The 24,252-nt window shown below is 66.2% G+C and overlaps 1 protein-coding gene across 3 annotated transcripts; it reads right to left on the minus strand.

Moving 5' to 3' along the window:
• Window positions 1–81: 81 nt before the first annotated feature.
• On the minus strand, window positions 82–23,571 carry SMTN (smoothelin). Of its 3 annotated transcripts, XM_082491498.1 has the most exons (21): window positions 23,404–23,571; window positions 17,939–18,099; window positions 17,598–17,691; window positions 17,410–17,488; window positions 16,978–17,315; window positions 15,129–15,231; window positions 14,637–14,890; window positions 14,435–14,498; window positions 13,038–13,136; window positions 12,119–12,499; window positions 10,925–11,028; window positions 7,397–7,555; window positions 7,236–7,311; window positions 6,782–6,946; window positions 6,140–6,202; window positions 5,907–5,970; window positions 5,402–5,572; window positions 5,200–5,326; window positions 4,976–5,127; window positions 3,482–3,653; window positions 916–1,041 (listed from the first exon to the last, which is right to left on the minus strand). In XM_082491498.1, the coding sequence occupies exons 1-20, from the start codon at window positions 23,452–23,454 to the stop codon at window positions 3,509–3,511; spliced, it is 2,850 nt and encodes a 949-aa protein (XP_082347624.1). In that variant the 5' UTR covers window positions 23,455–23,571; the 3' UTR covers window positions 916–1,041; window positions 3,482–3,508. The 3 variants fall into 3 exon arrangements, with proteins under 3 accessions (XP_082347625.1, XP_082347623.1, XP_082347624.1); XM_082491499.1 differs by lacking the exon at window positions 3,482–3,653 and having other exon boundaries at window positions 82–1,041; window positions 13,038–13,130; XM_082491497.1 differs by lacking the exon at window positions 3,482–3,653 and having other exon boundaries at window positions 82–1,041.
• Window positions 23,572–24,252: the final 681 nt, after the last annotated feature.

The raw sequence follows: 24,252 nt of genomic DNA on the forward strand, positions 1-24,252 counted from the left end.
GGGTGCTGCAGCGCGTGCTGCACCGGTGCCATGAAGCAGTAGTGCAGCCAGGGAGAAGGACCCAAGGCAGAGGCACCACCCTATAGAATAAACCTTTATTGTCTGGCTGGTGTTGGTACACGTGTCAACGCAGGTGTAGAGACAGTGATGGAGGGGCAAGTGACGCTGAGCACGTGGTGCCCCAAGCTGGGGAGGAGAGTGGGAGCTGCCCTCCCAGCTCTCTCCTTGGGCCCCTCACTCCCCTGGCACCCCTCACCTCCCTGCCCACTCCCCAGAACATGGGTGCTGCAGCTCCCCCCCCTCCCCCCCGGTGTGGAAGCGCCCCAGGGTGCACGTGCGCAGTGGGAAGCAGGGTGTCAGCACAGGGGCCGTGGAGCTGTCCCCAAGGAGGTGGCACCAAGCAGGGTCTGCAGTGGGTAGAGGGGCTTCCTCACAGGGGGCCAAGGAGGACCACTTGCAGGCACGCTGCCTGTGGGATGCACCACAACCCAGGCTGGGCTGCACAGCCCCGCTCAACTGCTGACCCACGTCAGCCCTGGGCCCGAGGGTGCAGCCATGCCCGGGCCTCCCCAGGGACGCAGGGGTGCTTCCCACGGGACAAACAACTCCTGGAGAACAAATAACTTAACACGCTGGAGCGCAGGAGGCGAGCCAAGCTGGGAAGCATCCCAGGCAGCACCTGCCTGGCCCTGCCTGCGGGGTCAGACCGCAGCCGGCCAGGGCAGAGGGAGCTCCAGTGAGGCAGAGGCATGGGGTCTCCCCAGTGGCAGAGCCCCCCCACCCCCAGCGCCGGTCTGCTGGCTCCCCCAGACCCTCCTGGGGCAGGCAGCTCCCCTGTCCGCCGGCAGCCCTGAGGGCAGGGGGCAGCAGGGTGGTGGGCAGGGCAGGCTCTAGCACTCTTTCTGCCGCATGCGCAACTCGTGGCGACGCAGGTGGTTGTAGAGGGACTGCACGTAGGTGAAGACACACTTGGCATCTGGCTTCTTCCCCATAATCATCATGTCTTCCACCTCCACCAGGGGCACGCAGTCCACCAGCATCCTGCAGAGACACAGCCCTCAGCACAGCCCTGGGGGGGCTGCCCCGCCGTGGGGACTGAGACGGGGTCCTGTGGGCACGGGGCACTGCTGCCCTCAGCCTCGCTCAGCTCCTGCCCACCCTTTGGTACCCACAGTCCTGCCACCCCTGGCACTGTGAAGAGCACATGCTGCCTATAATGGGTGCTGCCTACCTGCACCCCTTGCCATCCTGGTGCTGTCTGCCCCAGCTTCTGGTGCTGGCAGTCAGCCCCTGCTCAGGCTGTGCCCACCCTCCTTCTCCAGCAGATGCTGGTGCATTGTTGGGAGAGACCTCCCTTGTCCACATGTGCCTGTGCTGTGCCCCCACCCCAACATCCGCCCCCCCCCACCCCTCACCCCCTGCTGGTCCAGGGACAGGCAAGGCGGTCCTGGTGACACACTGCCGATCACTCCTGCCGCAAGCCCTGGCCCCCACTGCCTCCCATCAGCTGTGCCAACCCAGTTCCCACCCTGGTCCCGGACCAGAGGGCCGCCTGCCCCAGGCACAGCACAGCACCGCCAGTGGGGTGGGCACCATCCAGCTTCAACCAGCTCAGCACTGGTCTGTGACCACGACCTCCCAGCCCGGGCACGGGTACGGTGCTGGGGTCTGTGCAGGGCCCTGCTCCAGTAGCTGCCAACCTTGGGGGCGCCCTGGAAGAGGAGCCATGGCTGTCCCCCCATCCCTGCAGCCTCTGTGCTCTGCTGCTGCCCTTTTGGTGGGGTGGCAGCCCTGGCCTTACTGCCCACACCACCCACGCAGCTGCTCTCTCTCTCCCCCCCCCCCCCCCCCCCCCCCCGAGGCTGGGGCTCCCTGGGCAGTTGCCGGGGGGAGGAACAAGCTTGAGGAGGCTGCCAGCATGGCTGGGGACAGAGAGTACTTGGCCACCTCCATCCTCTCATCTTTCTGCTGGGTGGAGGTAGATAGGGTGCAGAAGCAACCCTACCACTGCTGCCGCCCCTCCGGCCCTTGCCCAGATCCCTGCCAGGGGACAGATGGTGCCAGAGCACCCCAGGCCGCTGCTGCCAATAGTGGCCGATGTAGCCATGAGTCCCCAGGGCAGAGGCTGCACCAGAAGCGAGGGGCTGCTTGGCGCGAACTGGCAGCCCTCACTGATGCCATGGCTGGCCCAGCTGCTCTGGCCCCGGGGCCACCCTCCGGCAGGGGCTCTGCCCCAAGGACAGGGTGCACTGGGCAGCTCGGAGCACAAGGAGGGCCTGCCACCCACCATCACAACCACCCACCCACAAGCCCTCTCCCCTATCTCCCCAGGCTGCAGTAACCCCGCTGCACGCCTCAGCCCCCAGCACAGCCCACCCCAGCCCCCTGTGCTGGCACTGGGCACAGCCAAGGAGGGACCTCCAGCTGCTGCCACCAGGCCCAGGGCTGGGCTCTGCTGGGACCCTGCTCCAGCATCCCACCACCCCAGCTCTCCCACAGGGCCTCTGCTGCGCTGGAGTCGATGCAGCCATGGAGGCGATAGGCTGCGAGCCCACAGCCTAGCCACCACTGCCCCCCACCTCATCATTCAGCCGCCCTGGCAAAGGGGGGGGACCTTGGGAAATCCCCCACCTGAGCTCCGGACGCCCCCCCCCCACCACCACCAGCCCCAGCTCAGGGAGTGACAGCAAAGCAACGGCAGCCCAAGGAAAGCAGCTCTGCCCTTATAAAGCCATTGTTTGGGTCCTGGTGTGCTGGTGCCGCACAGAGCCCAGGGGAGCAGCAGCTCCAGCACCAGCTGGGATGCCCCTGAAGACAGGCACAAACACTGCAAGATGAGACAGGACCCAAGCCTTGACTCACACTTTCCAGGCTCCCCGCTCTTGCCCATATATGAGCAAGCAGCACCTCGTAGGCAGGGCACCATCGCCCACGCCTGGCCCCGCAGCAGCGGCTGCAGCTCCCCTCTGGCCGGAGCCAGCAATGCCTGCGCACCCCAGGGCAGGGGGAAGGAGTGCAAGGGGGCAAGTGCAAGCAGCTACATTGGGGCATCCCGGGGGTGGCTCACCTCCACCCAGGCAGCACCGCTCGGGCTCGTGCTGCTGCAGAGCACCCAGAGAGGCGTCCCCAGCAGCTAATCCCCTGGGTCAGGCTCAGCCAGCGGGGAGGGCAGAGCTTCCACAGCTCCGTTCCCGCCAGTGCCATCCCTGCGGCTGGAAAGCCAAGAGCCCCCCAGAGTGACAGAGCCCACTCCCCCCCCCTAAATCCCCATGGGTGCTATTCTGGAAGGCCAGAGGGTAGCTGGCCACCTCCACCCCTCTCCTGGCCACAGCTTCGCCCCACTGGCCGACACCACCAGGACTCACCCCTCACCCACCGGCAACCCCCAGCCTCTGCCCCAGCCGCGGTGGCCACTGCCTGGCCCCTTGGCCAAGTGGCAGCGGTGGGGCACGGGCAGGTATTTGGAGGGGAAGGTTCTCACCATCGCTCCCGGGGGGGTGAAAATGGGCTACGACTTTTTGGTTTTTACCAGCCCCTTCTGGACCAGGCAGCGATAGAATTCCTGAATGTATGTGTACACACACTTCCAATCCGGCTCGCGCATCCGGACCATGTCCTCCACGTCCAGCAACTGCGGACAGTCCGCGTGCTTCCTGGGGGCAGGGAGAGAGAGGGGCAAGCCAGTGACCGCAGCCCAGTCGGGGAGGGAAGGAAGAGAGAAAACAAGAGACACGGATCAATGCAGTTCCCATCCCCCGCCCCGGGCAGATGCTGCTCTGCTCTTGCATGCTCTGGGGGTGCGCGATGCAGGGGCAGGAGGGCTCCAGGCACCGCTGCGCCAAGGCCATTCAGTGAGATTTGGGGGGGGCACAAGCAAGGGAGGGGGAGGGTAAGTGAGCAGCGTGGAGAGGCGTGAGGTCGAGAGAGAAGGACAGAGGAGGAGTGAGGTGTTCTGGCACGCCAGGTGCTTGGGGAGCGGGTTCCAGAGCGGAGCAGCACTCTATATAGCTCCTATATAGACCTGCCGGGAGGATGGGGGGGCAAGCCCAGCCCTCCTGCCCAGCTCCACTTGGAACCGCATGGCACAGCCCTGGTGCAGGAAGCTCGGGAGAAGACGCTCACAAGAGCTGGAGGAGGAGGAGGAGGAAGGACGAGAGGCCACCTGGCTTCCAGCCTGGAGAGATCGATGGCTCTCTCAAGTCCACGCACCGGTTCCCCAATTAAGGCAAAAAGTCCATTATCAGGAGCACCACGAGCCGGGCACACAGCCCCCTTCTCGCTCCACCGAACAGCACTGCGGCACCCAGGGAGCTCGCAGGAGCTCCCAGCTCACGCCACCGCCCCGGGCACCGGCCGGAATGGGACCCCCACCCGCCCGGCCCTGCCCCTGGGCAGGGTGCTGGAGGGGAGGAGGAGTGGGTGGGAGAGAGACAGAAGGAAGGAGAGAGGGGCTGGCTGCCAGCCCTCCAGCTGGATGCGCTCCCGTCTCTCAGCACCCAGGAAAACCAGAAGCAAAAGGGGAAGGGAAGAGACTGGAGAAGCTGCGACGGTGTTTGAGCCCCTACGACCGTGAAAGGAGGCACCTGGCATGGACAAATCCCGCTCCCCGCTCCCTAGGCCCTGCAGTCTCACAGCTGGCACCCCGGGACAGAAGGTACTGCCTGGAGCCACGTGGGCCTGGGGGGGCTGCTGCCCTGCCTTTGGGTGCTCTGCCCCCCACCCAGGAAGCCCAGACCCCTACGCCCACCCTCGCCACACCAGACTGGGCTGCACTGGCCTCTCATGGCTCTGTCCACACAGCCACCGCTTTCCCCTGGTGTCCAAACCTTGTTGCATGACACAGGGGAAATGATGCTGACGGGCGCCCACCTCCAGTGCCACCGCCCCTGCCTGTGCACCCCCTCGCCCCGGGCAGCGAGTGGGAGAGCTGCCCTGAGCCACTCCAAGCCCACGTGATGGCATGAGAGCTACATACTCTGCAGAGGAGAAGGCCACCTCAAAGTTGTGGCGGCGGTTCTGAGGCGTCAGCTGGCTGTAGTCAAATGCCTCGGGGAAGAAGTTGTGGACCAAGGCACAGAAGGCCATGCCGTCGCTCCAGCTGGATGAAAAGTTCTGGATGTCCACATGCTGTGAGGGCAGGAGAGTTACCGGGGGCCAGAGTGACCAGCCCTGGGGAGGGGGAAAGGAGGTGGCACTCACCTCATAGCCCCGGGTCTTTGCTCTGCACCAGTCCAGCAACATCTGCTTGATGCTGTTGGCGTTGGGCACACCAAAGCTGGAGGAGCGCTGCACGGCAGTGGTGTGTGCCGCCGCAGGGTTTGGAGAGCTGTGGCAGAAGACACAGGGTATTATCCACATGGCGCTCGCTGCCCCAGCCAGCCTGCCCATGGCCCAGCCTCACCTCCCACCCTCTTTCTGCAGCTTCTCCATCATGGCCTTGCGAGCCTGCGAGGCTGATGTCTTGGGCAGGCTCTGGGCTTTCATCAGCTCCTTCTTCTTCTCAGCCTGGCGCCGCTCTAGTGCGGCCAGGCTGCTCTGCCTGGAGGCACTCTCGTCTTCACGGTCGAAGATGCTGGGAGAGAGACAGATCAAACTAAGGGGGCTATGGACAGCCTGGCGAAGGGCACGTGGTGGCCTCAGACCATTGCCAGTCCTGGCACTTTGGAGCCCTCCATGTCCCTGGGACAGAAGAGGGGTGGCTTAAGGTCTCCGGCTGGCAGACACATCTCCATGCCCATGGAGCGACCTATGAGGGCTGCTGGAGACAGCAAGCAAGCCCCAAGGACCAGGAGGCTTTGGGGACATCCCTGCACAGGGACACAGCAAGCTGGGCAGAGAGGGTTTGTGCAAGCAGACAGATGACAGGCACCACTTGGGGCTGGCCCCAGGGAGGCACCGCCGCTCACCTGCCTGTCTTCTTGGAAGAAGAGCTATAGGATGATTTAGTTTGAACAAATGTGCTGTTGCCACCTGCAGAGAGAGAGAGAGAAAGAGAGGCCTTGGGCAGGAGCCGAGGGAAGCGGTGCCAGGGAGGTGGGGGGCTCTGCCCACACCACAGGCAAGGATGGCTCGGCGGCAGCAATGCCTCTGGGGTTACACCCAGAGGATGCTGCAGGGAAAGGGCTGCAAAAGCTCTTACTGTCTGATCTCTTCACGTAACTCGACTCCATGGTTGTGGTACGGGAGGTCTTGGTGCCATCGTCTGCAGGGGGCAAGGCAACGGGGGATAAGCTGGGGCCGGGAGCAGCAGCACCCACAGACACCCACTGCTGCCAAGCACCCTCACATCCACATAGGGAGAAGTCCCACATGGCAGAGGCATAGCCAGGGCAGGCAGAGGGGGGACAGACAGCATGTGCCCCTCAGGCAGAGCTGTGCAAAGGAGCGAGGAGCTGGAGCATCCCTCTGCCCCCTGCAGCAACTCTCAGCTTCAGCCACCCAGGGACCAGGAGAGCAGAGGTGTGGGGGACAGGAGACAGGCCCGGGGTGCAGACAAGGCCCCTGCCACCCCGATGGGGCAGAGGATCAGGTGGGAAGTCAGCAGAACAGATCCCTTAAAGATCCCCAGGCAGGCTCTGGGCAAGCCAGAGGAGATGCAGCAAAATTTGACCCTGGACCACAGTCCTGCTCCCAGCATGGTCAAGCCAGACCCAGGAGCAGCAGAGAAGCTGCGGTGGCAGAGCGCTGGGAACGCCTCTGCACAGCCCCCCAAAGGGATGGCACACCAGCCGTGGTGGGCAAGCGAGCCCTGCGCGCCCCCCCCCCCCAGCACAGCCCATACTAGACTGGACGAGACGCTCGGTCTTGGTGATGGTGCTGCGTGCTGAGCCATCGGCCGACTGGGTGCTTTGCGTGGTGGTTGTCTCCGTGGTATGGCCGGCCCTCCCTGCCGTAGCCTGGCTCCTCGTCTCCTGCAGCCGCTGGTCCCGCTCCTTCTCCCGCTGGTCTGCAAACACAGGTGGGAGACGGCGTCAGCAGTGAGAGGCAGGGGCAGCGGGCACAGTCCCTGCCACGCCAGGGGTCCTGCCGGCTGCTGCCAGTCCGGAACCGGCTCATGGGATGGACAATGTCTTCAGCCTGACGCAGCCAGGGGTGCAGCAGAAGACCCAACACACCCTCTTGTTTCACCACAGCTGGATGGCCACGTGCCAGCACCCTGCCGGCTCCAGCTGCAACGCCTCCGCCAGAGCCCCGGGGTGGTGTGGGGAAGAGGGGATGCCACTGTCCCCAAGTACCTCGCTTACGCTGGCGCAGCTCCCTCATGGCATTTCGGATCAATCGCCGCTCCTCAAAGTCTGTTGTCCGATCCAGCTGCAGGAGGAGGCAGAGGTCAGCATCGCCCCTCTGCCACCAGTCCCCTCGCCTTCCCCTAGAAACCCGGCTGCAGAGGAGGTACCATCTTATCCAGAACATCTTCATCCTCGATCCTGTTGAGCTCCTCGATGTTCAACTTGCTCCTTCTCTCCAGCTCCCTCACTTGGACCTTCTCCATGCCATTTGGCAACTCCGGCTCCAGCCTCGGTGCCTGAGGCTGCTCCACCACCTCTGGCTCCATCTACAAGGACAGCACAGTGTGACTGAGCCCTTGCCAGCTTGGCCACCCCCCCCGCCCCCAATGCTGCTCAGGGTCCAAGTCCCCCATCACCCTGACACTTGCCCAGTACCAAGGGTGGTGGGGACCCTCAATAAGATGTGCCACATGCGGTGTAAGAGCTCACAGCTGGTAGGATGCCACAGTCATCCACGGTGACCAAGGCAGACAGGGGAGTGCAACATCCGCCCCCTGTAGCACCCCCTGCCCCAGGAGGGCCCGGCTGTCTCTGACCTGCTCCCAGTCTCGCTGCCAAAAGGTCCCCAAACATTCCCCAGCCCCCATCACCGCAGGCTGCCGGGGCCCTCCAGCAGGCAGGGGCTGCCTGGGTGTTCCAGGCTGGGCAGTGCCCGCTGCCCAGCAGCAGGCAAGCTGCTGGCAAGGCCAGTGCACGCCATTACAGCACAAGGGATTTCCAGGGAATTAAGGGACTTAGCGGAGAGAAGAGCTTGTGCAGGAGATCAAGAGCCTCCCCCGCATCCCTGCTCAGGATCTAGGCCAGCTCAGCCCCTGCCGGAGCAAAGCCAGGACACCAAGTCCCTTTCAGCACGACCCCCCAGCAATGTGCGGCAGGCGGCGGGCCAGGCCCGGAATAGGGCAGGGAGGCAGCAGGCAGGAGGTGCCGGCATGGGGCCGGAGCAGCTCTGCCGCACACCTGGACCCATCCTGCGTCCCGCTGCCCCAGCCCGGCACCCAGCCCATGGCAAAGCCGCTGGCAAGAGGTGATGTGGGCCACGAGCACCCATGCCACCGCCTGTGCCTCACCACCACTGTGTGCAAGCGGGGGAGGCAGGACAGCTGCCTGCCTGCAGCCTGCCTGCCCTCAGCCTGCCTGCCCGGCCGGCACTCTGGCAATGCGGAGCAGGCAGGCACCATTTGTCCCCCACAGCAGCGAGCCTGAACGGCGGCAGATCCCAGTGACAGTGCGTCGCCCGTGCACCGCAGCCATGGTCCCACCTCATGCCAGGAGCTTCACCTTGGCTCCAGACACCCCCGGGGCTGCTGGGAGCCTCATGGGCCAGTGCCACCTTCCCGCCACCCCCCTCCCCACCAGGTGCTGCCGTGGGGCAGCAGGGCTGCCCGCACTCACGCCGCTGTTGCTCCGGGAGAGGTGCAGGGTCGATTGCTGGCGCGTGCTGGAGAAAGCGGGCGGATGGGCCACAGGGCCACCGGGCTCCTCAGTGCCCTCAAAGTGGGCGCAAGGGTCCTGTGCTTCCAGAAAGAGGGTGCTGAGGTCCTCCCCAGGTGGCTGCTGCGGCCCCAGCCGCAGCATCAGCAGGTCAAGGCGGCGGCCCAGGCACGCCAGCTCTGCCCGAAGTTCCAGGTGCTCCTCCTCCAGCGCCCGCAGCGCCCGTGCCAGGGGCTGCACCCGCCGCATCGCCTGCTCCAGCTGCCCCTCCACTGCCTCCCGGAAAGCCACCAGCTCCCGCCGTAGCTCTGCCAGCTCAGCCGCCCCGGCCTGCGGCAGCCCCTCCAGGCTGACCCCCGGCATGGCGGCAGTGCCGGTGCCAGCAGGCGCTGCGGTGAGCCCCGCTCAGCTGTCCTCTACCCTTTATAGGGGTGCCAGATGCACCACCCCCGGCTGGAGGCTGGCCCGGCAGGGCTATTCTTGTCACGGCGGCCGGGGGTCCCGCGCAGGGGTGCCGAGGCAGGCGCTGACACTTGGCAGCTTTTCCAGCCCCAGGACCAGGTGGCTCAGTCAGGCCAAGCAGCCCCCCTGCCCTGAGCGACTGCCCGTGCCCTCGGCGCCAGGCTGGCAGGGCTGTGGGGTGCAGCGGGTGGGGTAGAGCCCCCATGCAGGATCAGGCCCAGACCATCACCGTGCTGGGGGCACTCCAGGGCCAGGGACCACCCACATGGCCTTTCGCCCAAGCGCCCTTCGTTCCTGGCCAGCATCACCCACAACACACCAACATCTCCAGCCCCAGGCTCGTGCCGGTGTCAGAGCCTCAGCTACCAGCTGTGATTTTTGGGGACCCCCGTCCCCCTGTGCTGCCTGATGAACGCCCCAGGTCCCAGCACAATGGGCACAGGTGGCGCCCCACCAGCGAGAGGACACACTGCAACAGCCGCTGTCCCCAGATCCCCACACCCTGCCGGTCCCCCCGACCGAGCCCTACCTGGCAGGGCTGCCAGCACCGCTGCCGCCACCTCCTCCTCCTCCTCCTCCCTGCCTGCTGGAAGCACACCTGGCAGCCGCGTCTCCCGCTGGGCAGCCGATGGGTCCCTAGCCCCCCCACCCTACCAGGCAGCACCACTAATACCTTAATGAGAGCTGACAGGTTGCTCGGGCCAAGCCTGCCCAAGCGCATTAGCGCAGGGAAGTCACCCTTCTGCAGGCAGCGAGCTGCCTGTGGGCAATGGGACCCGCTGGCTAGTGCGGGCAGCACTCGAGGGCAGCCCTGCCAGGCGCTGGGCACTGCCTGCTTCACGCTGGCGAGGGCTGAGCCAAGGACAGAGCAAGGCAGCGGCACCATAGCCACTAGCAGTGCTGTGGCCGCAGAGGCAGCTGGGCGCGTGCAGGGCCACAAGCGAGGCAGTGCCACGACTGACATCCCAGCTCCTGCCAAGGCCGCGTGCACGAGTGCCTCGCATTACCCTAGATGGGCAGGAGCAGATAAAAGCACTCGAAGGGCTGCACGCGCGGGGCTGCCTCCTGTGCGCACCCAGCACCCGGGGGGGGTAAAGGGGGGGGCACATCCCGTTCTTGCCCCAAAACAGAGCTAAGGGATTTTATTTATTATTTTGTTTTCCAGTCGCACCCAAGAATCCCTCCCAGGCCAGGCAGGCTGGGGCTGCTGCTCTGCTCTCGGCTTGGGATTGCAAAGCAGGAGGAGCCAGGACCCCAGCCTGCGCTTCCAGGGTGGGTCAGAGACCTCCAGGAAGCACCCACCTAGGCTGAGTCCCCAGCGCCATGGCCAAGGTCCATCCATTCCCAGGAGGGAAAACAGAGGAACGGGTGGTAATAGGTTTTTCCCTGAGCTGCTGCCAACCTTAGAGGCGTTTAAAACAGAGGGAGACCCACAAAAGGCTCCCAGCCCACCTGCCCCCTAACCCCAGAGTGCCCGCATACACGATGGCACAGTCCAGGGTGCAGGAGGCTCATGTGGCTGGGGCTGTACCTCCACATAGACCCTGGGGTCCCCCCTGGCTGTAAAAAACAAACAAACAAACAAACAAACAAACAAACAAAAAAAAACCAAACAGCCAGAGCCTCTGGACTGTGCTGCCAGCACCCGCCTGCCCCACTCTTGGTCACTGCTCCCAAGTCCAGGACCTCCCAGCCCGTGCCCAGCATAGCCCCACAGCACACAGCCCCTCTGGGGCACTCACCTTGGTGACATTGCTGGTGACACTGCTGACGCTGCAGACGCTGCCACCGCTGCTGGGGATGGTGGTGATGCGGATAGGGGTGCTCCGCAGCCCCAGGGTCACCTCTGCAAGAGGAGTGAGAGGCATGTGGGGTTTGCCCCAGCCCCAGCCCGGCAGGCTCAGCCTCGCGCCCGGGGACTGGCTCCGGCCGGGCTGCCTGGCTGCTGCACGCATCCTGCCTCAGCGGTGGGCACTGAGCTCTGGTACAGGGGAATGGCTTTGGGAACAGCCAAGGCATGGGGAAGCCAGCCCCCCCTCACCACCCTAGCTCGCCCTCCTCTCCAAGGAAGGACACTTTCCGCTGCACACCAGCTGGAGCCAAGACCCCCTGGTGTGAGGGACAGCCCCAGGAACATCACAAGCCAGCCAGGACTGCAGGCAGGGCTGGATGAGGGGCAGAGCTGGATCAGACACCACACAGCAGCAGAGATGGGATGGAGCAGGACAGCGTAGACTCCCCTGGACCAGCAGGTCAGTGGGGACAGAGCATGAACGTGGGGCAGGTGATGGCGCGGGGGAATGACCCTGGGCACGAATGTGGCAGGACGGTGGGGATGAGGACAGGCTGCAGGGCCAGATGGCTTCCCAGTACTGAGATGCCCAGAGCAGGCTGAGCATTCCTGCCAAAGGGTGAGGGCTGCCAGGCACACTCCTGCCCATGGCCTCTGCTCTTCTGGCAGCGCCCACGCTCAGCCTCCGCGTTGCCAGCACCCAGATGCCACTGCTGCTGCTGACACGTCCCATCGGTGCCTGCCTCACCTATCACTACCCGCCTGCTTGTTGCAGCCCACCCACCTGCTGGTTTCCACCTGCACACTGGTGCCCACCACCCTCTCGGTGCCCAGCTGCCCACTAGCACCCATTTGCTCCTCTGCCCAACTGCGTACATCATCCCGTCGGGAGCACTGTCCCACAGTGCTTATGGCCCTGCCAGTGCCTGCCTACCGGCACCCCTTGCCCCCACGGGGCCCACCTCCCCAGCGGGTGCCCACTTCCCCGAGTGATGCCCACTCATGCCCAGTTGCCTGTGCTGCCCACCTTCCCCACCCAGTCTCCTGACGGATGCCACCTGCCTGCACGACCCATCTTCCTCACCCCACCTGCCCCATGGGTGTCCCTGCCCGCGGCTGCCCCTCTCCCCTGCCCGGTGCCCACCTGCCCGCTGGCTGCCGGGGGCGGCCACGACACGGGGCGCCAGGGGCTGCACGCGCCCATCCTTGATCTCGATGGTGAAGTAGGTCTTCATGCCGTCGAGGCCGGGAGCGGGGCCGGGGCCGGGGCCGGGAGCGGGGCGGGGGCCGGCCGGGAGCGGGACCGGGCGCTGCTCTGCGCCTCCGCCGCCGCCGCCCCGCGCGTTTTGAGCGGGCCCCGCCGGGGCCGTGCGGGGCCCCCGCTGCCATTGGCCGGGCCCGGCCCGCCCCCCCGAGCCGCCCGCCCCCGCCGGGCCGGGGGCCGGCTCCGGGTCCGCCGGGGTGAAGCGCTGGGCTCGCTCCCGCACCGAGGTGGTCCGCGGCGGGGGCCCGGCGGGGCTCGGCTCTGCGGGGGTAGGAGGGACACAGGCGCGGTGGGGTCACCGGGGCTGCAGCGACCCATGGGTGTCCCCGCCACGCACGCTGCGTCCCCCTTCCCGGCCGCACACCATGCCTGATGCCCCCCCCCACAGGGGTGCCCCACCACGCATGCTGTCCCCCAGGGCACCCACAAGATGCATGCCACCACCCCCCCCCAAGTGCCCTGCCGTGCAGCACCCCACAGCGCCCACACGATGCATGCTGTCCCCCAGACACCCCACCACCCATGCAAGCCCTGCGGATACCCTGCCATGCATGCCCCCCATTGTGTCCCATCCCCCCCCCCCCCCCCCCCGACACCCACAGCCCTTCAAAGCTTTTGCCCCCCTACTTCTGCTGGGGTCTGGCTGCTCCTGCACATGGGTGGGGAGGAGGGCAAGAAAGCAGGTGAGCAGCCAACAGACAGCCCTGCAGCATCCTGCCACCACACAGCTCTGCTGCGCTGGGGACCTCCAGCCACCGGGAAGCACAGCAAGAGGAGGCAGCCGCCACAAGGACCCTACCCGTGCGGCCAGCCGGGCGTGGAGAGGAGGGCACTTGCTCCCACCGGTGAGTGTTCAGGCGAGCTGGGGTCCCCACTAGGTCCTGGGTGGGCACTGCCGCTTGGGAAGGGACAGGCAAGATATGCAAGGAACAGGACAAGGGGCACAGAGCATGAGCGCGGCACAGGATGCTGCTGCCATCCTCCCTCTCCCCCCCAAGGACAGCACCCTGGCATCCCCCTCCCTGTGACCCCACACTCCCCAGAGCACAGTGCCAAAATCTGCCAGCACTTGCAGGTTGCCTGTCCTGCAGTACCAAACCACACCACAGAGGAGGGCAAGGCACTGACTGGGGTACCTGTGCCCTGGCAGTACAGTGAGTGGTACCCGGGGTCTGTGCTGAGAGATGGGGATTAACCCTGCACCCACCAGTCCCTGGCAGAGCAGGGCCAGCCCAATATTGCCTCTGGAGAGGATGCAGTGGGGCACAGCAGCTCAGCCCCCACCCAGGGTGCAGGCAGGCACTAAACGGGCAGTGCTCTGGCGTGGGGCTGGAGTTGCTGATGCCCACGGGGAGGGGGGGGGGTGCTCAGCCTTTCCCCAGCACCCAGGTCTGAACCCCCAGGTGAGGCGACAGGGTTTGGGTCCTGCACACTTCCCTCCGCCCCAGGGATGTGCCATGCCCACCACTCCCCAGCATCTCCCCAGGGTTTCTGCCTTCCCAGGAGCCAGCAGACCCCTAGGGCTTCTTGGCAGGAGGAGACCTCTGCCTGCAAGGGAGGCTCTGAGTGGGAACCCTGACCCTGGGGGCAGAGAGCTGGTCTCTGTTTTTTAAGTCCCGTTTCCTCCCAGCACAGCCACAGGGATGGTTTTCCCAGCACTAGGAACAGGGCAGCTGCTGGCCACCCCGATCCCTCAAGGCTACAGGGAGGACCTGGAGGGTGCTAAGCCCCGGCGGGGCCAGTGACTGCGGCCCTGGGGGGGGGGGGTCAGGGCCAGCTAGCACACAGCTCCCGGCCTTATTGGGACAAAGAATGCAAAAGGCTGGGGTTTGCTGCCGGCACTGATTCCCTTTCATGGCCCTGCTGCCGCCCAGCCTGCAGCTGGGGGACTGGTAAACAGCCCGCCAGGCACCCTGCTCCCCCAGCACCCAGCTGGGGCAGGCACCGCTACCGCACAGCCGGGCAGCAAACGGCCACCGGCTGGGGATGGCCCTTGGCCTGGCCAACACATTCCTGCCCCAGCCCATGTGGGCTAAAGTCACGTCCCCAGGCCTGATGCCCTTCCCTGCGCTGCCGGAATGTGCATGCAGTGCTGTCCTGCAGGGCAGGGATGCAGTGGGGGCCCCCTGGGGCAGCATTGCCCAGCCTGGGGGAGGGGGCATAGTCCCAGCACTCCCCTCATGGGGCTGCACTTACCGGCTGTCTGCTCCCCGCGCCTTCTGGCCGGCCCCGACACCTGGGCACGCACCTCAACACCAAGCTGCAGGGAGGAAAAGGGGCAAAGCAGTCAGCTGCCGGGGGGAGGACAGCACATGCACCCCTCTACGCCATCACCCACAGGACCACCAGCTCCTGGTGGTGGCAGTGGCAACCCCAGCCTGTGCCACCAGTTCCGTACCTGGCTGCCAGCACTGGGATGGCCGGGGGAGTGCTGCTCCACCTGGCGGCTTTGCCCCCCACCAGGATCCCTGGCAGTGGCAGGGATGCCCGGGCTCTCTTCCTTCCAGGCTGCCTGGTGCTGCCCCTTGGGCTGAGCAGCGCCCAGGGTGCATGGCTGGACCCGCTCCGGCTCCTTGCAACCATCTTCAGGCTCTGGACCATGTTCCAGGGCCGGCTGCAGCTCCAGGAGCACGAGGGTTGCCGAGACCACAGCTGCGGGAGAGAGAAGATGCTCTGCACGGGGGAAGCCTGCGGTTGCCTGCAGAACATCCCTGCTCTCACGGCCCCACCAGGCACCCGGCTCCCCTGTCTGCACCTTTGGGAGATGACATGCTGCCTTCTCCATCCTCCCACCCCTGCTCACAGCTTGCTCACAGCTTGCCGTGGCGCTGCTCCAGCCCTGGGCACACACCCGGACAAGGCTTTGCCACAGTCATTCGTGGGGACTCACCCTGAGCACTGGGTTTCTGGGGGTCTCCCGCCTGCTGGCTGCTTAGCTCCTGCATCCCAGCCGGGACATGTTCCTGCTCCACCACATCACCTCGCTCGTGGGCCTGGGGAGAGCAGGGGGTGAGAGTGGGGCCAACCCCGCTCCAGTCTCCAATTAGGTCATCCTGTCCCATCCCTACCACCCAGCCAGGGACATGCCGCAGGCTGTGGCCTCTTCCCATGACAGTCAGGTCCCTGCCTGCACACTGCCGGGGCTGGACAGGACACCCCCTACACAGGGATCACTGCAGGAGGCTGGCAGGGGGATAAGTGTCCTCACACCCTGCTGCTTCCAACAGGCGGGGAGGGGGACCCTGTGTCTACTAAAGGGGGGGCCCCCAAACCCTCCACAGCTCTGGGGCTCCTGGCATTCCCCTGCATGGGGCTGATAAGCACCAGGGCACAGCGCAAGGAGCTGGCTCTTGTGTCCTTGTGGTCTCTGCCACAAGTACACCAGCCTTGTCCAGCATGGATGCAAAGGGGTGGGAGGAGAGGACAGCCCCTACCCGGTGCCCCTGTCCCCTCCTGCCCCCCAGCCCAGGCACCTCAGGGCTCTGTGAGACAGGGAGCACTCAGTTTTGCATCACCCTGCCCCTGCCCCTGCCCGCAGCACCAGCAGCTCTGCTTGGCAAGCAATGAATGCTCTGGGCACAGGACCACAAACATCAGAGTGGCAAGGACATGCAGGTGACAGATATGTCCCTGACACTCCAAAGAGTGCCAGTCCCTCTAGAAGCACCACAGGCTCCAGGTGCTGACGTGACTCCAGGGCACAGGGAGGCAAAGAGAGGCCCATACTCCAAGGGTCATGGGGGAACCAGGACCCAAACCCAGGCACCACTGCAGCCGTTGTTTAAGGGAAATGGCCTCGGGTTTGGAGTTATCAGCCAGACAGAGTGGGACAGCCCTGCTGGCTGCTTGGGAGATGTCCCAGCACGGCCAGGATCGGGGGTAGCATGCCAGCACATCCGGATGGGGAAGGCAGACAGTGCAGAAAGGTGGCACAGGGCCACGTCCCTCCACCCCTCTGCCATGGTCCCATGGAGGGAGAAGCTGGGCTGAACGAAGGTGGATGCAGGGACCCACACCTGTGGTTATATCCACTGCTTCTCCCCCACCCTCTCCCCCAAAGGGCAATCCTGTGGCAGTAGGAGGTCCCTGCAGTGACACCACACGAGAGCCATAGTCCACTGCAGGGTCGCTGTTGCTGCACAGGAAACCCCAGCTGGCACCCATTCCTTCCAGCCCTGCCCACCAGCTCGTCCTTTCCCCAGCCAGAGAGTCCCCACCACGGCTGGGGGTGAGCAGCATCACTCCAGAGTGAGCCCTGGCCCCTCAAGGGCCAGCAGGAATGACCAGCATGGGGAGGGGGATGGGGGTATCAAGGTTTCTGCTTGTGCAAGGGGACAGATGCAGGCAGCTGCCGCAGGCAGGATGAGCGGGCAACACCTCCAAAGAGCACCGTCCCCGCAGAGATGCAGTGGGGAGGGGTGCACCGAGCGCACTGAGGGGCCCCACAGACCCCTCGCCCGCAGCACTCGTGCCCAGGCTGCATCCTCAGGGAGAAGCCCAGGGGCGCCCAGGCCTGAGCCCCCAGCCCCAGCTCACCACTGCTGGGGCCACACTGGCGCAGCCCAGCCACATCCCCCATGTCCCCAAAAACCCCAGCTCCACCTGCCCCAATCCCCTTGGGTGGGCGAGCCTGGCACACCTGGGGGCTTATCCCCTGGGCAGGCTGGCACAGGAGCCCAAGGGAAGGGCAAGGAGGTCTCTGGTGGTCCTGTGCCCCCAGCAGCACCCTGCACACTCACCGCTGAGCCTTCAGGCTCCTGGGCAGGGGGCTGCTCCACAGGCCCCCTGCGGTCACTCTCGTCCAGCCCAGCCAGTGCCGGCTGCTCTGCATCATCTCGTTGCCTGCTCTCCCCACTCCCCCTGGCCAGGGGCTCAGTGCTGCCCTCGCCATGGCTCTCCCCGCTCTCGGCCAGGGCTGGCAGCTCGGTATCACCTTGCTGGCTGTTCTTCCGGCTCCCAGCAAGGGCTGGTGTTTCAGCATCATCCCTCTGGCTGCTTTTCACATCCCCGGGCACAGCTGCGGGCTCACTGCCATCCCTCCTCCGGCTGCTCTGAGTGTTCTCAGCCAGGGTTGCAGCTGGACAGGAGCAAAGGCAGCATTTAGGAAGGAGCTGCCCACACCTCGGGCTCTCCAGGGTAGCCACCCCCAGGACGCGGGGACGGTGCCTCACCTTCGATCTCCTCAGCCCGCAGCTTGCGGATGGCAGCTCGGATCAGCTTGCGCTCCTCGTACTCACCCGCCGCCCGCAGCTGCAAGACGGAAAGACCCCGGAGAGAGGCAGGGTCACCCCGGCACACGGTCAGCCCCGGCACACGGTCAGCCCCGGCACACGGTCAGCCCCGGCACACGGTCACTCACCAGTTTTGTCAGCTCCTCCACATCGGTGATGGCTTCAAGCTGCCTGGACAAAGCGGCCAGGGCTGCCTGTTGCTCCTCCTCCAGGCGCCGGGACCTGTGTGGGGGCGAGAGCAGCCGGCCAGGAGCTGCTGTGGGTGCTCAGGAGCAAAGTCCCCTCGTGGGCAGCCAACAAATTCAGGCCATGGGCCCCTTCCACATGCCAAGCTGCCTGGTGCCAGGCTGCTCCCACCCTCCCCCCCACCCAAATCTGTCCAAGCCACAGCAAGGCCAGGCACCGAAGCCACCATCCCTGGGGGCAGAGGCAGGGGGTGAGCGCGACCCCAGCCCCACACCGGACTCACCGCGGCCAGTTCTCCTTGTCGTCCTGCCGGTGGCTGCCACGCTCCGGGCGGAAACGCTTGGATGCCAGCGCCTCCTCGTCCCGCTCCAGCTCCTGCCGCTGCAGCTCCCTGATGGCTGAGCGGATGCGGCGCCGCTCAGCCAGGTCCAGCGTTGCCTCCAGCTGGGTGTGACAGGGGAGGGCTCAGCAACAGCTCCGGCCACTGCAGCCCCCCAGCTTGGCCCCGGTGCCGCCCTCCGCCAGGCTGCCCACACGCTGTACAATGGGACCGTCTGTCTGGCAGGGCCCACGCACATGGCACACGCTGCCCGGCACTGCCTGGCCCCGTGGGGAGTGGGTATGGCCCAACCAGGGGCAGGATGCTGGGACCAGCCATGGCGAGGAGTGGCTGCCACAGTGGCACAGAGACCTCCAGGCATGTGAGGGGCAAGGAGACAGGGGCACGTGGCATGAATGCTCTCCCGGTGGTCTGTGCAGCCCCCAAGGATTGGTTGCCTGCAGCCCTGCCATCCCATGGCACCCACACAGGGATGCGCCCTCCTGCCCACGCCAGCCCTTGCAGCAGCAGGGAGGGACCCTGCTGTCCCCATCCCACCACCATGGCCCCCAGGAGGTGCTGGTTGGGAGGGTCCCAGCACCCCATGGAGGAGGGACCACCCTCCAGGCCCCCCTGCAGCATTCCCCACCCTCGCCCAGCACTAGGGGATGGCACGTGGCTCTCAGAGCCAAATCCATGCGTGGAATCTATCCTAAATCAAAGTCCAACCCTCTGTATGTGGGAAGCACGGCCATGATCCCCCCCCCCTCCAGCCCTGCCACAAACATCTCATGGGTGCTCCTCAGCCCACCGAAGTCCACTCGCCAGGACCTGGCATGGGCACCCAGAGCTGCTTCCCCCTTGTCCAGATGAGGTCCACAGCCCCAGCGCTGCCACTGGCCCAAGTGCTTTGAGGGGGCCGTGCACAGCACCCCCCCCTACCGACGCGGGCCAGAAGGCAGCCGGATCCGTGGGGAAAGGCCAGCCAGGGCAGGCACGGCCCCACTGTCCTGCTGTGAGACATCAGGACCAACCCGATGCTGGGAACACAGGAGGCAATTTCCCATGGAGCTCGTTAAAAATAAACCCCGTGACCCAGAGCAGCTGCTGTCAGCATCAAGCCCCGGCACACTGGGAGCAGCCGCGGCTGTGCCACAGGACAAGAGCATCAGTCCCCTCCCTTCCAGTCCCACGGGCCACCGCCGGGCCACCGCCGGGCCACCCATCCGGGCTCTTCAGGTTCCACTGCAGCAGGAATCCAGGGTCAGTCCCTCAGCGGACCCAGGCTGGGCAGCACCGAGGGCCCCAAACTACCACCCACAAGCAACCTCCCCCCCCCCCCGCACAGAGCCCCCAGCAAAGCCATCGCACTGCGCTCTCCCTGCTTGGGCTTTGGGGACCAGGGGAGGATATTTCCACCCCAGTGAAGGGTAGAGTCCCCATGTACCACCCCAGCAGCAGCCAAAACTGTGGTCCTCCAGCCCCTGCCAGCCTCGAGGCGCAGCGGGAGCATTATCCTTCCCCAGCTGGGAAGATCCCAGCAGGCTGCCTGGCAGCCGGGACCACCAAACCCCAAGGCAGCTCACCCCAGCCAGCCTGGCACTGAAAATGCACACAACCTCAGGGGCAGCCGCTTGAAGCTGGGGTGCTCCCTCCCACCATGCCGGCTGGCAGTGCCATCCCTCCCAGCACACTTGCAGCCGCTTATCGCATCCCGCAGCAGCACGGGTGTCTGCCTCCTGGCCAGAGCTGGGGCCCGCAGCCCCCCAGGCTCTCATCTGGAGCTGGCACCTCCGCTGGCACGAGGGCAGGGAAGCAGCTGGGAAGAGCAGGAGCCGCCGTGCTGCAGGGCAGGGGACGTCGGGGAGGAAACCAGCCCCTCCATCCACATGGGCCTCCCATTTCCCGTCTGCGCCAGGCCTGCCTGCCCCGTGTGGCCTCCTGCACCCTGGGGATGCTGCCGCAGGCAGGGGGGCGACGGCTTCCAGGACAAAGGCACCGAGACGGGGCCTTTCCCCTGCTGCTCCAGCAGAGGCGGCGGCCACCCTGGCTGGCTGGGAAGCCCAGCTCCACCGCACACGGGGTGGCAGCGATGGAGCCTGGTCCAGCCCAAAACAAGCGGCTGAAGGCAGAGGCGCCGTGGCAAGCATGGATCTCCCGGAAGCCGTGCAAAGGCCTTGAGGACAGAAAAACACTCCTCTGCTGCACACCGGGAGGCCAAGGCCCCGGCCTTTCCCTAAATAAGCTGCTGGCGGTGCATGGCTCAGCCCCGGCAGCTGGGTCAGGGCGACGGGGGGCAGCAGCTGCAGGAGAGGGACACACACACACACATGCACACACGATGGGACACCAACCCCGCACACCCCAGAGCAGGGGACACCCTGCACCCCGGTGCTGTGTGACACCCACCCATCAGCTCAGGGTCTGCCCTGCCCAGGAGGCTCCAGCTGGGACCTGACCTGCACCCGGGTCCTGGAAGGCTTCTCCCCGCAGGAGAAACGGCAGCGGGGCAGGAGAAAGAGCCTCGTCCCAAGCCCACGTCAGCAGGGAGCCAGGATGAGGCAAACGTGTGGCTTTGGAGGCTCCGTGGCCAGCGGCGAGGGAGAGTGTGCCGGAAACCACGGCTGGAGCCAGGGGGTGGGAAGGGGACGAGGGGCCCAACCCTGCCGGCACGGGCAGGCCCAGGGATCAGCACATGCCAGGGCCCCGCCAGCCCTGCCCAGTCGGCAGCAAATTAATGGTTATGAGCAAACGCCCGCCTCAGCACACACACAAAGTGGCTTTGTGAAAAGGGTGCTGGCAAGGCACCCGTGGGCTGCTTTCCCGATGATGCCCAAGCACAGCAGTGCTCAGAGCCCCGGCATGGCTGGCGGCTCCTCCGGGAGGGCTGTAATTAGCCCTGCATCCATCCGGCTCCCTGGAGTGGCTAAGCATAGAGCACTTGGGAGGCTGGAGCCTGGCCACAGGGAAACTGCTCTGGGGACAGGAACCAGGCACATCAAGAACTTCCTCCAGCCCCAAGCTTCACTGTCACCTTTGGAAGGAGCCACGGAGAGCGTGGCTGCCTCCTCGGCAGAGGAAAGCAGGAGGAACAGCTGGGTGACAGGGACATGGCAGGGATGCAATGCTCCTCAGGGCCACTGAAGCCTTTCCCAAAGGCCATCAGGTGTAAGAAGATGACCTCATGGCCATGACTTTCCTAGCTCAAGCCTGCCCTGCCTCTGTCTGTAAGGGAATTTGCATCCTGCCTGTCTAATTAACCAGCCTGAGATCTGGACGGGCTGGGAAAGGGGAGCATTTCCCAGCCCAGGGCCAGCTGACCACAGCCTGGAGCTCAGCACAGCCCCGAGTGCTCAAATAACCCCTGCTTCCAGACACCCAGCTAAGGGCCACCCTGCAGCAGCTCCCTCCCCAGGCTCCTCCAAGCTCTTTGTTATCTTCATGCTGCACCACAGGTTCATCTCAACTGGCCTCCCCGGGCGCAGGGTACCAGCAGGCAGCTGGGGAAGGAACCACATGGACACCTACAGGAGGGAGCGGGGGGGTGGGGGGCAGAGGCTCCCCAGCAGCTCCCATCCCAGCCATCACAGCAATAGTCCCGGCGACGGGGCTGCAGGGACCTGCTCACATCCCCCAGCCTCCTTCCTCCAGGATCCCCAGGGATGTCACATGCTGCTGCCAAGGTCTCACTTGCTAGAAGAAAGGAGGAGGAGAAGCAGCCCAGAGCTGAGGGCTGGGGAGAGCAGAGGAGCAGGGAGGAAGCGGTGGGAGAGGCAGTTTTCCCTTATATGGGCTAATCCTCTTCCAGCTGAGCGGAGCCAAAACCTAACCAGAAAGAAAAATAATTCCTTCCCCGCCTCACGTCAGGCTTTCCCCAGCCTGCGCCGCACAGGCACAGGGAGACCCAAGCTGTGAGCAGGGTGCTCTGGGGATGCAGACCCCCAGCGGGCCAAAGACAAAGCCCCTGGGAGAAGCGGCACTTGCTGTGCGGGTAAGATCCACCTCCCCAGGCTGGCTGGAGACCCAGCCGCACCACAGACCCTACACCCACCCCATCACCGCTCCCGGGGCTCTGTCTCAGCCCGGAGACCTCGTGGCAGAGCTGGAGCACTGGCAGAACGGGGAGAAACCCAGACCACCCATCCCCACGCCTCCAGGGCCCCGACGCCATCCCCCATGAAGAGCGGTAAGCTCCTCAGCCCAGAAAAAACAGGCAGGTCTGTGCGTTGTCACCCCGAGCAGGATAAGGAGGCTCTGGCAGGGCAGCACAGCCCCCTGTGCCGACCCCCTGCCCACGGCAGGGCGCAGCTCCCGCTTCCCGCCGCTGCTGCGGCACCCCGACTCTTTCCTGTTCCCGCAGACGTGCCTTCCCGGCTGACTCAGCTTCCTGCCGTAACCATTCCCCAGCACTGGCCTGGGCCACCCCACGCTCAGCCCCCAGGACACCCAGCAAGCCCCCAGCCCTGAGCCTGCGGTGTCCCGGGGCTGGAGGGGAAGCGGCCCTGGGCTGCCCAAAGCCGGGCAGCATTTTCTAGGGCTTCCCAGCACAAGAGCCCTGAGGGAACAGGTCAGAGCCCAGCACCCAGAGTCCCACCGTTGGGACACCCCGGCGCTTATCCCCCACAAGGCCAAAGCTCAGCTCCAGCTCTGACTCTCAGAGGAACAAACGGAGCAGGGAAGAGACTCAGACAAAGGAGGGGATGCCCAGCCATGCAGGCACAGAGCCCGGGGAGCAGCCCGTGGCACCATGCCAGCGCCAGGCAGCGTGGGAGAAGAGACCTGGGCCAAACGGTGGCCGGCACCGGGAGAGGGGTGAGCAGGTAACCGGGCCAGCAGCAGTACCCATCTCAGGCGGGAGCTACTGGCCAAGGAGATGGACCCAAGGGACAGACGTTACAGCCTGAGCCCCGGTGCCAGCAAAGGGCCAAGTGTCACCAAAGCAGCAGGGCCGGAGTCTCCGGAGTCACTGGGGCAGGACAGGGGCTTCTGCTAGAGCTCCCCCGTGCCCAGAGCTCCGACCCAGGCCGGCTCAGGCCCCTCCAGGCGCTGCTGCCCGGCACCCCCGAGTACTGCAGCAGCTCCTTGCCAAGCGGCCCCCCCCATCAGGCTGAGAGGCAGCGGCGGCCCCACCACCTGCCCCGCTCGCCCACCCCCCCCCCCCCCCCCTCCGGCTAAGGGGCAGCGGCGGCCCCACCACCTGCGGAGGGAGGCGCGGACGGGTCCCCGCTCAGCCCCTGGAACCAGCTCGGCTGCCCGCCGCGCCTCGGAGAGCCGCCACCACCACCCCTCCCCCGGCGGAGCGCAGGGAGCCGGGGCACCGCCGGGCACACATCGACCTGCTCCCCCAGCCCCCCCGGGGGCCGCCAGAAGCCAGCAAAGACTGCGGGCAGGGTGCTCCGTGCCCCGGCCCACCCGCCGGGGGGACTCACCAGCTTCCGCAGCGCTCCCTCGTCCATGCCGAGGAGGTTCTCCTGGGACATCCCGCCCGTGCCGCCGCCGCCGGCGGCTGCCCGGACAACAAAGGGAAGCCGGGGCGGCGCGACCCCGCGCTCCGATCCGGTCCCGCTCCCCTCCGGCCCGCCCGCGCTCCCGGCAGCGCCGCGGCCGCCCGCCGATTCCCGCCGCCCCGCCCCACCCCGCCGTCCCCGCCCACTCAGCGCGCCCGCTGCCGCCATTGGCTGCCCTCGCTGAGCGGGTCGCCCCGGCCCCGCCCCGCCCCGCCCCGCCCCGCCCGCCCCTCCCTGCGCGGGGGCAGCACCACCTCTTCGCCGGAGGGTGGGGGGGGGTCCCGGCTGAGCCGCCACGACGCGCTGCAGGGGTCACGGCACGAGGGGGGGCATCCCCCCCCGCCTCGGGCCGGCTCCATCCAGGGACCCGGCAGCCCGTCCCCGCCCGCGGCGGGGGCTGCTCCTGCCCGCGGGAGAAGCGGCTGCAGCACAGCCGGCGCGGTACGGAGTGCGGGGTGCGGGGTGCGGGGTGGAGGGTTGCCCAGCACCTCCGGCACGGGGCCCTCTCCCCATCGCACCTGGGGAGAGATCCCACCGTGAGGGACACCCCTGCGCGCTCTGTGGGGCTCGTTTTAGCCTCTTCCTGACACCTCCGCAAGATTAATTCCCAGGGCAGCACCCGAGCCCCCCCACCCCTCAAGGGCTTCTTGGGGACATGGGTGTGTTGCCCCACATGGTCCCAGCGCTCACTCACACTCAGGAGCTTCTTGTGGTGTCCTCAGCCCTTCCTGGCCCTGCACCATCCCGCAGGATGCCTGGTTTGCCCCATAC

This window comes from Vanellus vanellus, assembly GCF_965231255.1.
Source record: "Vanellus vanellus genome assembly, chromosome: 16".
NCBI classification, from domain to species: domain Eukaryota; kingdom Metazoa; phylum Chordata; class Aves; order Charadriiformes; family Charadriidae; genus Vanellus; species Vanellus vanellus.

Excerpts from the sequence above, each read along its gene's own strand:
- SMTN (XM_082491497.1), bottom strand. The coding sequence starts at position 23,454 with ATGTCCCAGGAGAACCTCCTCGGCATGGACGAGGGAGCGCTGCGGAAG. Across the intron at positions 13,137-14,434 it reads GCGCGGGGAGCAGACAGCCG|CGGCAGTGCCCACCCAGGAC; the intron begins GTAAGTGCAGCC and ends TCCCTTCCCAAG. Across the intron at positions 6,947-7,235 it reads GCTGCGCCAGCGTAAGCGAG|ACCAGCGGGAGAAGGAGCGG; the intron begins GTACTTGGGGAC and ends CTGTGTTTGCAG.